Raw genomic sequence first — 12,609 nt, forward strand, 5'->3', positions numbered from 1 at the left:
ACTTAAATTCGTTGTGTATTCAATCACGTTTAAACCCTAAACTTTACGTTGACTATAGTATGTGATTGGATATATATATATATTTTTTTTTTTTTGAACGATAAGATATTTATTGATCTAAACTGTTCTAGTGAAATGAGTTTTTTGCATGGAGTGATTGAATGCATACATTTTTGATCAATAGAGGTATTTTTATGGATAATGACTACATTGGCGAAAGGCTTTTGCACCAGAGATGATTTTCCGGGGGATATCATGATAACGCACAAATGTTTTGTAAATTATTTCACCAGAATATTCGGGATTTTCGAAAAAAAAACGGAAATCATACGAGAAATGTGAAGCCTGACACTGCTGGATACCATGACTGGGTCAATCTGTTTCATATCGGCATTCAGAGCTGATGTGATACAATTCTAAAAAATGACATTTTGATTCGTACCTACTGACAGTATCTGCTCAACTTGAAGTCATATCTCACTCGCGGGTGTCACTCAAAAATATGAAATAATTTTGTACACCTCTTCTTAAATTTTTTTATTTAGTTTGACATAATACAGCCAGGATTAACTAATTCGGTGTGCTTATATTGATTAAATGTACTCAAGTCTGAGTTCAACTTATAATCCAGTTCTATAGCTATCGCTGTACCTCACTAGCTAGAAAGGAAAGAAGGCCAGAAGGATAAATTATAAACCAGCAAATCATGTAAATAATGATGAGTAAAATACCAACTTAATTTGAACGATGTATCAAACTCGTAAAAATAGACGCATATTATTTACGAAATGATCATTAGTCAAAAATGGTAGTTGCACCACTGTAGTCACCGAAATTGTTCCAAGTGTGGTCCCAAAATTTTGGATTACCACGAGGATCCCATGGAAGATTTGCTGGTGTCACTGCCGTTGTATTCCATTTTTTTATCTGGTTTTGCAGAGTTGTAACCACATCCTGATACCTGATAACACCAAATGACAATATTACAGAACTTAAAAAATCTAGTTTCAATCATGATAAATAACAAAATGCACTTTCTTGGATACGTGTATTCTGAAAGTTGAATGTAGCTAACAGTTTCATACTGTCACGACATGACAAGAAGACATTTGATTTAACTGCGAACAGAAATATGCTAAGTAGGTTTTTTTCAAATCAGAAGAATCAGAAAATTTTCGCGTCAAGTAGTCTAAAACGCGCGCGCAACTCCACACCATTTAGTCATCACAAAGAAAAGTGCACGGCCAATACTGGAATAACATTTCTCTTCTTTTGTAAACGGAATTGGCATTCGATGATTTTCTTTCAAATGTGGGCTTTCATAAAAGCCAGATCTTAATGCAATCGGTAGTTGGATGACTGAGATATCATGGTTTGCAAACTTCCGCGATCACTGTTTCGCTCGATTTCTTCACTTCCGGTAGTCTAAATAAAAAAACCAAACGGCATTTTGATTCGTGCACACGCAGGTAATGTTTGATAAACCAAAAAAAAAATGAACGAAATGGTTACTTGTCAAATTCAATTGATCGATTTTGCACAAGAATAAATTTATAGTCTTCTCCATTTATCGAACGCTACAGAATTGTATTATATTGTGCATGCTGCTAAAATTTGAAGTTGATCGGTTCTCTGGTTCTTCAAATACCGTGCACATCAGTTAACAAATAGCTGTTCTGAGGAAAACGCGCTTAAACTTTCGATTAGAGTTTACAAGGCCGTAGAGTACACACAGTGTTTATCTGTTGATCTTAGTAAATTTAACGAATTTTGGGTTGAAGTAGGACATAGACATTTTGTATCATTCGCGGCGTTTTTAACGCAAAACGTATTTGCAAAACGACGAGCTGGTGAGATATTTTCCCTGACAATCGAAATTTTACTAATTGAGGAGCTCTATCTAGCTAGGAGAGGAGATGTGATAATAAATATTTCAAATCCCTATTTGCCTGTCTGTCTTGTTGACGCAGGATTTGCATCCGTTGCAACTTGAATGCAAGTGAGCATCCAGTTTAGTTTTTAGAGTCGTTAGTAACGCGTGTCGTATATGCATTGCACCTCAAACAAATTGAACTACCGTATAGCTACGTTTCCTACAACGGAGTCAGGCTGTTATACCGTTCCTGCGGTCTTGTCGCTTTTTCTTGATTTTATTCTTACTCTAGCAGACGCGGGTGGTTAAATCATTACTGTGTTTGACAGAGGGGGGGGGGGGGATACGAGGCCGTTCCTACATCCATGCACTGATTAAGCTGATTTGTTAGTGAATTCGTTCAGTGACAGGAAAGCAAATCTGTGAGTTTATCCAGTTTTCAAAACAATCAAAATAAATCAAATCAGATTTTACAAGTTCTAGCGATTGCACCCACATTTCATGCGATAACAAAAATAAAATTAAATCTACTATGAACCAACAAGGAGATTAGGTACCTCCGATGTCGCGGATCAGGTTCCCGTTTCCCGTGGAGAAAGTTTAAGACCTCCGAATTAACGTTGTTTTTAATTTTTGATCGAATAGGCCTTGGTTGCTGAGATATCGCGATTTGAAAATTTGACATTTTTTGCCGGGGTGGGGGCCGTTTTGGCTCGCGCATGGAGTGTGTCAAGCGTGGACGGTTAAACCAAGAGTTGGCGTAGCTGAAACGGTAAGACGACGGACTAGAACGTTGAAGGTTCACGGTTCACGTCTACGTACATTTTTGTTGTCATATTTTTTTTTATTGTTTCCTATAATTAATTTTTCATATATTTTTTGAGGTTTTTGAATTTCCGTACCAAAAACTCCAAAGTTTTTGCCCTTTTTCTTTATTTTGGATTTTATGTTGTCTACCACGTTGTTGATGGCATTTGACATTTACAGGGACAATCTCTTAAAACTATACATACAATGTGCATGAGCGAGTTTTATCGGCTGCTCGGGCAGGCTGACCATCCCGAGTTTCAGCTGTCAAACTCTGTTTCTGGCGGCGATGTAGTTTATATGAAATTTTGAGGATAGATTCTTAAACAGTTGAGTTAGTGACTCGGAAAGTTAATGCTGATGATCTTTGAAAATTGGTTTTATTCGACTCAACTGAGTAATCTGTTTAAATGTTGGGTGCTTGGAAGAAACGCAGCAGGTAGGTGGGAACACTTTATTTGATTACTTTTATTATTTCGTACATGAGAAATAACAATGAAATTTTTTTCTTTCAACAGGTGATACTGCCAAAATAATTACATTTCTAATATTTACTGTCATCTGACTATTGAATTTATCACACGTACAAAGATCATCGCCACTTTTGAGCAACTGAGAAATTTTCTAACACTCTTGTGATTTCAGGCAGTAATATTGAATTTTATCACTTTTGAAAATGAGACATCAAACCGAGCGTTCAAGAAATTTAAATATCTCACTATCGGTAATAGAACTGTAAATCTTTTTTCTCGGAAATGGTTCAACAAAATTGAGCAATAGTCGATAGTCAATGTATTTTTTCTGATCAATAAATTATTGCTACTACTATTAAGAATTTTTCACTGATTGTCAGAGTTAATTTGGCAAATTTTCAATGATGTTTGATTAAATAAATGAAGGGAACCTAATACTCTGATATTTAATACTGGTGTTTGGTGAGAGTAGGTATGGATAAAATGTTCGTTGTTACAATTAACGTTTATTACAGAGTAATCAAGTAAAGATAAAGGTGCAAAATAAAAACGTTGTAATACAATAGGTGCGTGGAATAAATATGTTACGTGGGGGTGAGGGTGTACTGAGCGGTGGTAGTTAATGATTAATTGAATAATCAAGCTCCCACGTAACGACAATGAATAATTATTAAAACTAAGAAAAGACCTACCTTTCGATGAGCCGGTAATTTGTAGGATCGTGTTGCTATAGTCCTGTACAGGTCTGTGAGGTTTGTTTAAATTGTTGAGGCAATTTTATAATAATAAAAATGGGAAGAAGGTCGTTCAAAATAAATGTTTAATTTGATTTCACTGATAAAAGATGAAGTATATTCTGTTTCGATTTGGTTATTGAAATATCTGGTAACAATCAATGGTGATAATGATATATGAGCCGAAAATAACAATTTATAAAGTGTTCAAGTTTATACAAATCGTGTGTTATACTATTCTAAAGGATATTATTATTTGGTACCAGGAACATCTATTCTGAACGATGGTTAACTAGCTGGTCGTGATTATTGCATTGTATCTCTCTTTGTAGATTATCTTAAATCAATTATATATATACTATTGTTAAGTCTTATTCGTTAATTCTTGGAAACAATAAGTACAATTTAATTGGGGGTAGTGAAGCTAGCCACCAATTCTAGACTTGGTTTTGAATGAAAATTACTGAAGTAGATTTTGATTATAAAGGTGAAACAAAAATTCGTTCAATTCCGAAGATTAACACTCGGATTGACTTAGCTTTAGGTGAATCGGTCGACGAGATTGAGAGCCGTCGGATCGTGTCGGTCTGCGTCGGTAGAATTCTGGACCAGGGCCTTACCTCAAGTTTGGAAGAGTTGTTCAATCGTACGATGTTGAACGTCGGTCACTTAGTCTTTTTAGATTTGGAATGATATCTTGTGATCGAAAGTTATAGTTGAAAATGTCAATTTCCTGATTTTGATTTATGTTAAAATTGATTGCAACGATTTATTTATTAAAAACGATAGTGTGATTATTATTATTATTACTTAACATTACCTGATTCGGTTGAATCAGGGCCGAACTCAATTTAATTATGGAAAATGGAATGGCATAAAAATGTCTATTCGCGAAATGACGAGATTTAACAAAGCACAGAAAAGATGGAAACGTAGAAGATAGTGAGTCTCTTGCAGCTAACAGAATAACTGAATGCTCGAATTTGACGAATTAGCGCGAGACTTTAGGTCGGTCACAACTAAAATTTTCCAAACGCTACTCTTGCTCGAGAGGGCTAATCCGGGTTGACGTCCACGCACTTCGCGACTTGACAGACGAAAGACGCGGCTTCTTGGGCCCGAGGGTCAAAGGAGCTGCAGTTGTAATTGGTTACAACGGTAATTAGCCAATGAGGTGCGAGGGCGACCTCCTGGTGCCCAAATCCACATGGTCAGCGTTACTTCTCGCTCTTCGACGGTGTTCCGACGATTCTCAATCTCGTCGGTGACACATTGAAGATATGAACAAAAGATATTCACATGCAATGTTCACACATTCATTTATACATTCCAATAAGTAATCTATTTTAATTTGGTGGTTCTAAAGGTAGGGTTTATCCTAGTTATTGATTATAGTTTTAACTTAAAAAGAGGGATATTTCCAGGCTGAGCGCTACTGATGCTAATTCAGCAGTCTCCTATCTCAGTTCTCGGTACCAGTTGAATAGAAGAAAGTTGAACCTTATACTAGAGATCCTCGTTGGTCTCTACGTGACTTTTGCCAGGAGGGGCGGAACTCGCCGTTTTCAGAATATGAGATTTTGATGAAATGATATCTGTGCATTGAAGAAATTAAAGAAAGAAATGAAATGAAATGGAATTTTGAAAAAGGTACGCCAAGGCGGTACGTCGGGGCGTAACAAATATACACGTGCTCAATACAATACACTCAGTTACTGAGTCCCGTCTAATCCAAGACGACCCGGTCAGTTTTGACTCACTCGACAGACTCCTTCTATCGTTCGCTTACAGTCGTTTATTACCTATGTATAAGTGACATCTATACTTTCACACGCATCGTACATTTGTATATTTCTCATGATCTTCGCATATATCAACATACTCAAATTGAAAATTCAAGTAATATGAGATTTATTAAAATGATTTCTGTATATCATGTTAGTGCGGTACGGAACGAAGAAAATCTAATCGGAAGCGTAGAACTCAGGAACGTAAATCACATCCTGTGACACAAGTTGAAAATCAAGTTTGTCAAAATGCGCCTTAATGTCACAATTAGCTCCAAGGACAATCATGTTTTGGAATAATGTCAGAACATTATTACAAGTATATTGACTTATCGGATTCAAGATTGTGTCCCTTGTTACATCAAAATGAATGAATATCTAATTTTTAACGAAGTTCATGAAGATTTTTTCCCAAATAATATAATCCAATACAATATCTTGTTCATAGTCCTCCGAACATCACCTTGTAACAAGGATATTTGGAAAGAGTCCCTTTGTTGCAGGAACCATTATAAAATTCTTGGTTTTAAATTCGTACTACTGAATAACTTCTGCATTTCAGGTTCCATTTCCAATCTCGAAATGAAATTTTTTTTGCTCGAAAAACATGAAACGCAGAAATAATTGCGGTAAATGGAGATTCACAAGCTTTCAGTCCTAGCGCAGGACCCTATAAGGTGTGTAAAATTGAATTTGGTTGTCAGTTATCGTGCAACTAGCTAGCCAGATGACACAGTCAACTAAAATTAAATTTAAAAACATTTTCAACTAAAGTTATTTAACAATTCCAGATTCAGAATAATTCAGTTCGCCTCGCAAAATTCAACCATACAATCTGATTGTGGACTTGAAAAACTATTTATTTGAATTTAATGCTAAGGAGAGTAAAAATAAGCTTTAAAATAGGATACCAAATTAAATAGTATGATGTTTGAAAAACAATGCAGGTCAATAATAATGCTCGAATTACAATGGTGCACAGAATGATTCCTCGGTAGTATGAATTGGCAGCTACGGTTGAGTAACAAACTTGTCGCTATTGGCTCGATCAAAGTAAAATGATGGGATATTCAGCCATGTGGGGTCAGGTTCCGACGTTCGAGGTGACGGCCCTGGTGGGATGTTAGAACAAAAGAAGGGGGGAAAGAAAAACGAAGCAGTGGGCACTCGTACACGGTCGCGAGCGAAGCAGTTATAACCACGTGATCTTTGAATCATTTTTGTTTGTTCAATTTAATAAAATCCTTTGCTTTTCTCGATTAATTTGATGTACACGATCATTACTCCCTTCTCTCCCGGTCCCTACATATGGGGGCTCGTCCGGGATCGTGAGCACAAGCGCGAGTGTCGAGATTTTGAAAAACGAAGTGAGACTCAAAAGACTAAAGCCGAAAAGTTGAAAGGAGAACGACGAAAAGTCGAAAAACAAGAAGACGAATAGGGAAAGAGGAAAGACGAAAAGTTGAAAAACGAGAAGACGAACAGGGAAAGACGAAAGACGGAAAGTTGAAAAACGAGAAGACGAACAGTGAAAGACGAAAGACGAAGAAGTTGAAAAACGAGAAGACGGAAACATCGGCCGTTAAGCTGAAAATAAAGTTGAAGTCACGACAAAGTATAGTAAAAACCGAAACCTAGCGTTAACAGTGGTTGTCGCAAAATCGCTCGAAGACAAAGATGACGCCCCAGAGGGCACGAGGAAGGTCGCCACGATCCCAGGGGAGCCCGGCGGCTCGGGCGACAAAGAAAAAGAAAACAAAGGAAACGAACGAATGCCGTGTTGAACGCCGGTGGAGAAAATGTCGGTAAAAGAGCTCAGAAGTAAATTAGAACGGTTAAAGTTACCGACGGAAGGGAAAAAGGCGCAACTGGTATCTCGATTGAGGCGACACGAAGAAAATGCCAAAGACGACGGCGACAGCGAAGGCGGCAGCACGAGCGAAGACGAAAACACGGGCGAGGACGACGCAGAAAGTTCAGAGGTGGGATTGATCAGCGAGCAGACAGCTGATACCGATGACGATGACAGGAACGATCGTGGGGCTGAAGCGAGAAGAACAAGACGACGACGAGACGAGCGAAGGACAGCAGCGTGACCGCGTGACCCAGGAAGCTTGTTTACTATTAAAGATGTCGAAGGCAGTATTTCGAATTTCTCCGGAGACGACAAGCTTTCGGTGGAAAAGTGGATTGAGGAATTCGAAGACGCAAGTATTCTATTGGGCTGGAGTGATTTACAGAAAGTGATATACGCGAAAAGACTGTTGTGTGGTTCGGCGAAACAATATATCGCGTTGCAAAAGGGCCTCTCGACGTGGAAAAAGATGAAGCGACTACTCACCCGTGAGTTCGAAACGAAGATTAACAGCGCGACCGTTCACGCGCAGCTCGCGAAACGGAAGAGACTGAACAATGAGACGCCGCGACAATATTTGTACGCCATGAGTGAAATCGCTAGTCAAGGTACGATCGAAGAGGAAGGGCTCATGCAGTACGTGATCGACGGTGTCGTTGACGACGAAAACAACAAGGCTATCTTGTACAGCGCGTCCACGATCACGGAATTAAGAAGAAATTTGGAACGGTATGATCGAATAAAAGAGAAAAGCCAGAACAAACAGCGAAGTGAGCCGCTGAAAGGAAAGACGAGGGATACAACCGCTCCACAGGGTACAACGAAAAACACGACGGTTAAAAGCTCACGGTGTTTCGGGTGCGGTTCGGCTTAGCACATCGCGCGCGAGTGTCCGGAAAAAGAAAAAGGGCCTAAGTGCTTTAAGTGTAATAAATTTGGACATACTCGTATTGCGGCTAAGTGCGACGACCCCAATAAACAAAAAAAAAGACAGTGTAAACGTGCTCACCGCGATTAACCAAACGGCGACAGACGACGAGATCATAGTCGAAATCAACGGTGCGTCGATAAAAGCGATGGTCGATACGAAGACGCAACGAACGGTGTTGAAGAAAAGTGAGTACGACAAAATTGGGGAACCGCCGTTGCAAGTGACGGGGAAAATTTTTCAGGGCTTCGGAAAAGCCACCGTTGAAGCCGCAGGACTTTTACGTGTCAGCATAGTGATTCAGGGCGAAAAATACGACGGTGACGTGTACGTGGTACCGGAATTCGCCATGAACTACAGTATGCTCCTTGGTAAAGATCTCACGAGAGCAATGGACGTGCGTGTCGAAGGTGGTCGAGTGACAATCGGTAAGTTGACGTCGAAGAAAAGTGACAGTGAGGAGATGAGGTCGAAAGACAATGACAGTGGCGGGTTAAGTGAATGCCTCGTGAATTACGTTGAAACGGAGAAAGTAGACATTGACAGTCGATATCGCGACACAATCGAGAAGCTCATTAAAGAGCACAACCCGCGGAAGGAAGTGCAAACGAGTGTCGAGACGAATATCGTGTTGGAGAATGACGTTCTGGTGTGTTTGAGACCGCGACGACTGTCGGTCAAAGAAAAAGCGGTATTAGACGCCCAAATCGGTGAGTGGTTACGCGAGAAAATCATACGGCCAAGTCGAAGCAAGTATTCTTGCCCGGTGGTAATCGTGCTAAAGAAAAATGGAGAGTATCGCGTGTGCATTGATTACAGAGAGTTGAATAAAAAAATAATATGAGACAGATTTCCGATGCCGTTGATCGATGGTCGAATCGATGCGCTCGCGCATGCTCGTATGTTCTCAGTGCTGGATCTGAAGAACGGGTTCTTCCACGTCCCGGTCGGTGCCAGCAGTGTGCAATATACGTCGTTTGTGACAGCGGACGGACAATTTGAGTTTTTGAAGACCCCGTTCGGGCTATGCAACAGTCCTACGTCGTTTTTGCGCTTTATCGACGAAGTGTTCCACGAGCCTGAGCGAGAGGGAGTGGTATTTACATACATGGACGATTTAATCGTACCTGGAAGAGACGCAGAAGAAGCCCTGGTGAATTTGAAAAAGACTCTCGCCGTTGCAGCGGAAAAGGGACTCGATCAACTGGAAACAGTGTGAGTTTCTGAAGAGTCGAGTCGAGTACCTGGGCTACGTGATCGAGAATGGTGCTGTTGGTCCGTCGCCTACGAAAATTAAGGCCGTAAAAAGTTTTCCGGTGCCAGGTTCTAAGAAGGCCATTCAGAGCTTTTTGGGTTTGACCGGCTATTTTCGCAAGTTTATCCGAGATTACGCCAAGATCGCGAAGCCCCTTTCCGACGTACTGAAAAATGATCAACGATTTCGATTTGGAGACAAAGAAGAGCAGGCTTTCGAAGAGCTGAAAGGACTGTTAACTAGTGAACCTGTGTTGCGGATATATCGTCCTGACGCGCAGACTGAAGTGCACACAGATGCCAACAAAGACGGATATGGGGCGGCGTTGTTGCAAAAGACTGACGACGATGACCGTTTCTACGCAGTTTATTTCATGAGCCGAAAGACGTTGGACGCAGGAAAGAAATTGCACTCCTACGAACTCGAAACGCTAGCTGTGATACAAGCCGTCAAGAAGTTCCGCGTTTATTTACTCGGCATTAAATTCAAACTGGTGACTGACTGTTCCGCGTTACAGAAGACGCTGAACAAGAACGATGGTTCTCCGAAAGTGGCCCGCTGGGCTCTGACTCTCGAAGAATTTGAATACGAAGTCGAGCACCGCGTCAATTCTCGCCTTAAACATGTCGATGGTCTAAGTCGTTACCCCGTGATGACCGTCGTAGACAAAATAACCCCGATGATACGACAACAACAAGATGGTGAAGAAAGACTGCGAGTGATCAAGCAGATTTTGGAGAAGGGGCCTTACGAGGATTATCTTTGCGAGGACGGTATTTTGAAGAAACAAGTAGACGATCGAAATCTCATTGTGTTGCCGGCAAGCATGCAACAGGCCGTGATAAGAAAGGCGCACGAGAATGGTCATTTCGGCGTTGAAAAAATGATGGAATCCATAAAATCCGAGTACTACATTCCGAGTTTGGCTCAAAAGCTCGACGAATACGTAAGTTGCTGCGTCCCCTGTATATTGGCGGAGGCAAAACACGGTAAAAAAGAAGGTTTCTTCAGGCCGATACCAAAAGGAGACGTCCCTCTAGCGGTCTATCATGTGGATCACCTCGGACCAATGAATGCGACCACGAAGATGTATAAGCATCTCTTCGTAGTCGTCGATGGCTTCTCTAAATTTGTATGGACTTATCCAACGAAGTCGACGACACCCAGAGAGGTAATCGACAAACTGAAGACGCAGCAGAAAATTTTTGGAAATCCTCGGTGTATCATCAGCGACCGCGGTTCAGCGTTCACGTCGTCCGAATTCAATGACTATTGTGAAGAAGAAAACATCGAGCATATCCTGATCACGACGGGTATGCCGAGAGGAAATGGTCAGGTCGAACGTATCAACAGAATACTCATCCCAATACTCAGGAAGCTAGCTCAAAATTGTCCTAACAAGTGGTATCGCCGAATCGATACAGTGCAGCGTGCTATTAATAGCATGTATCAACGAAGCATTGGCACCAGTTCGTTCGAGGTTCTCGTGGGGTACCCATGCGTCAGAAGAAGGACATCGAGCTGCAGGCGCTCATCGAACAAGAAGTCGTCAACGCTTTTGACGAAACAAGAGAAAAGTTAAGAGCAATCGCTAAAGAAAATATCGCGGCGATTCAGTTGGAAAATAAGAAGCAACACGACCGACGGTGCAAGCCAGCTGTGTCCTACCACGCAGGGGACCTTGTGGCCATCGAACGAACCCAATTCAATCCTGGATCGAAAATACGAGACAAATATGTGGGTCCGTATAAGATATCGCAAGTAAAAGGATGCGATAGATACGAAGTCATCCGCGAGACCGATGGAGAGGGTCCTAAAATGACCATTATAGCAGCTGACCAGATGAAGCCCTATCGGTGTTATTCTCCGGGGGCCGGAGGAACTCAGGAATGGCCGAATGTGGGGTCGGGTTCCGACGTTCGAGGTGACGGCCCTGGTGGGACGTTAGAACAAAAGAAGGGGGAAGGGAGAAACAAAGCAGTGGGCACTCGGACACGGTCGCGAGCGAAGCAGTTATAACCACGTGATCTTTCAGTCATTTTTGTTTGTTCAATTTAATAAAATCGTTTGCTTTTCTCGATTAATTTGATCTTCACGATTATTACTCCCTTCTCTCCCGGTCCCTACAGCCATTATGATCCGTAGTATATCCCGCTCTTCAATTTTGCCTTAACTGATTTTAAGAAGGTGTCGATGGCCTGATGAAATTCAATCTGGCACCTGATGTCTGACGGAACAACCAGATTCGATGGTTATAATGATTGCACCGCTCGAGAAACCAGGATCCTTGCCACCTAAACGTTTTGACCGTCAGGTAAGGCATAATTTTCCTCGTGTGAATCAAAGTTGAAACTTCGAGCCTGCTGAAAAAAAACGAATTTTATCATTGAATCCATGTTAAAATATTGTAATAGTCAAAGATCACGTAATTAGGAATTCACCTACATGCTTCCATGCTTGACAAATTCAGTCCCGCTTTGACAATGAATTATTTCATACTTGAAAATATTAGAAGCTATTATTATCAGACAGGATCTTTTGGTATTTTTGGATACAACCAATTTCCAATAAAATGCACAATACATAAATCCTTGTTGAGACGCATATTTAATTTTATGTGAATAAAGAATCTGTTCGCAATAAACGTTGTTTTTACTCACCTAAATCTGTTTGATGAGACTCCTACCGGTTAATGACATTTCAGATTGAATTTCAGATTTTTTCTTTCAATAAATAACATTCAATTTCTGTATCTTTTGATATTTGCTTTTCCGTTGAATTCTTTATTGCGTCGGATAAATATTTTCCAATATCGATTACGGTATTGCTGAATGATACTATTTTTCCGTGACAATTCACGCTACGTAAAAATAAACAGCAACATAACCTTAATCCAC

The 12,609-nt window shown here is 40.6% G+C and overlaps 1 protein-coding gene across 2 annotated transcripts in view; it reads right to left on the reverse strand.

Annotated features, from left to right (window-relative positions):
* Nucleotides 1-531: 531 nt before the first annotated feature.
* Nucleotides 532-12,609, reverse strand: part of LOC124295602 (arylsulfatase J) — an 846,464-nt gene continuing 834,386 nt past the window's right edge. For both annotated transcript variants that reach the window (XM_046746206.1, XM_046746146.1), the window contains one exon: nucleotides 532-961. In XM_046746206.1, the coding sequence (XP_046602162.1) occupies nucleotides 796-961 (166 nt within the window). In that variant the 3' untranslated portion in view covers nucleotides 532-795. The remainder of the gene's footprint in view (nucleotides 962-12,609) is intronic.

This window comes from Neodiprion lecontei, chromosome 1 (assembly GCF_021901455.1).
Source record: "Neodiprion lecontei isolate iyNeoLeco1 chromosome 1, iyNeoLeco1.1, whole genome shotgun sequence".
Classification (NCBI taxonomy): domain Eukaryota; kingdom Metazoa; phylum Arthropoda; class Insecta; order Hymenoptera; family Diprionidae; genus Neodiprion; species Neodiprion lecontei.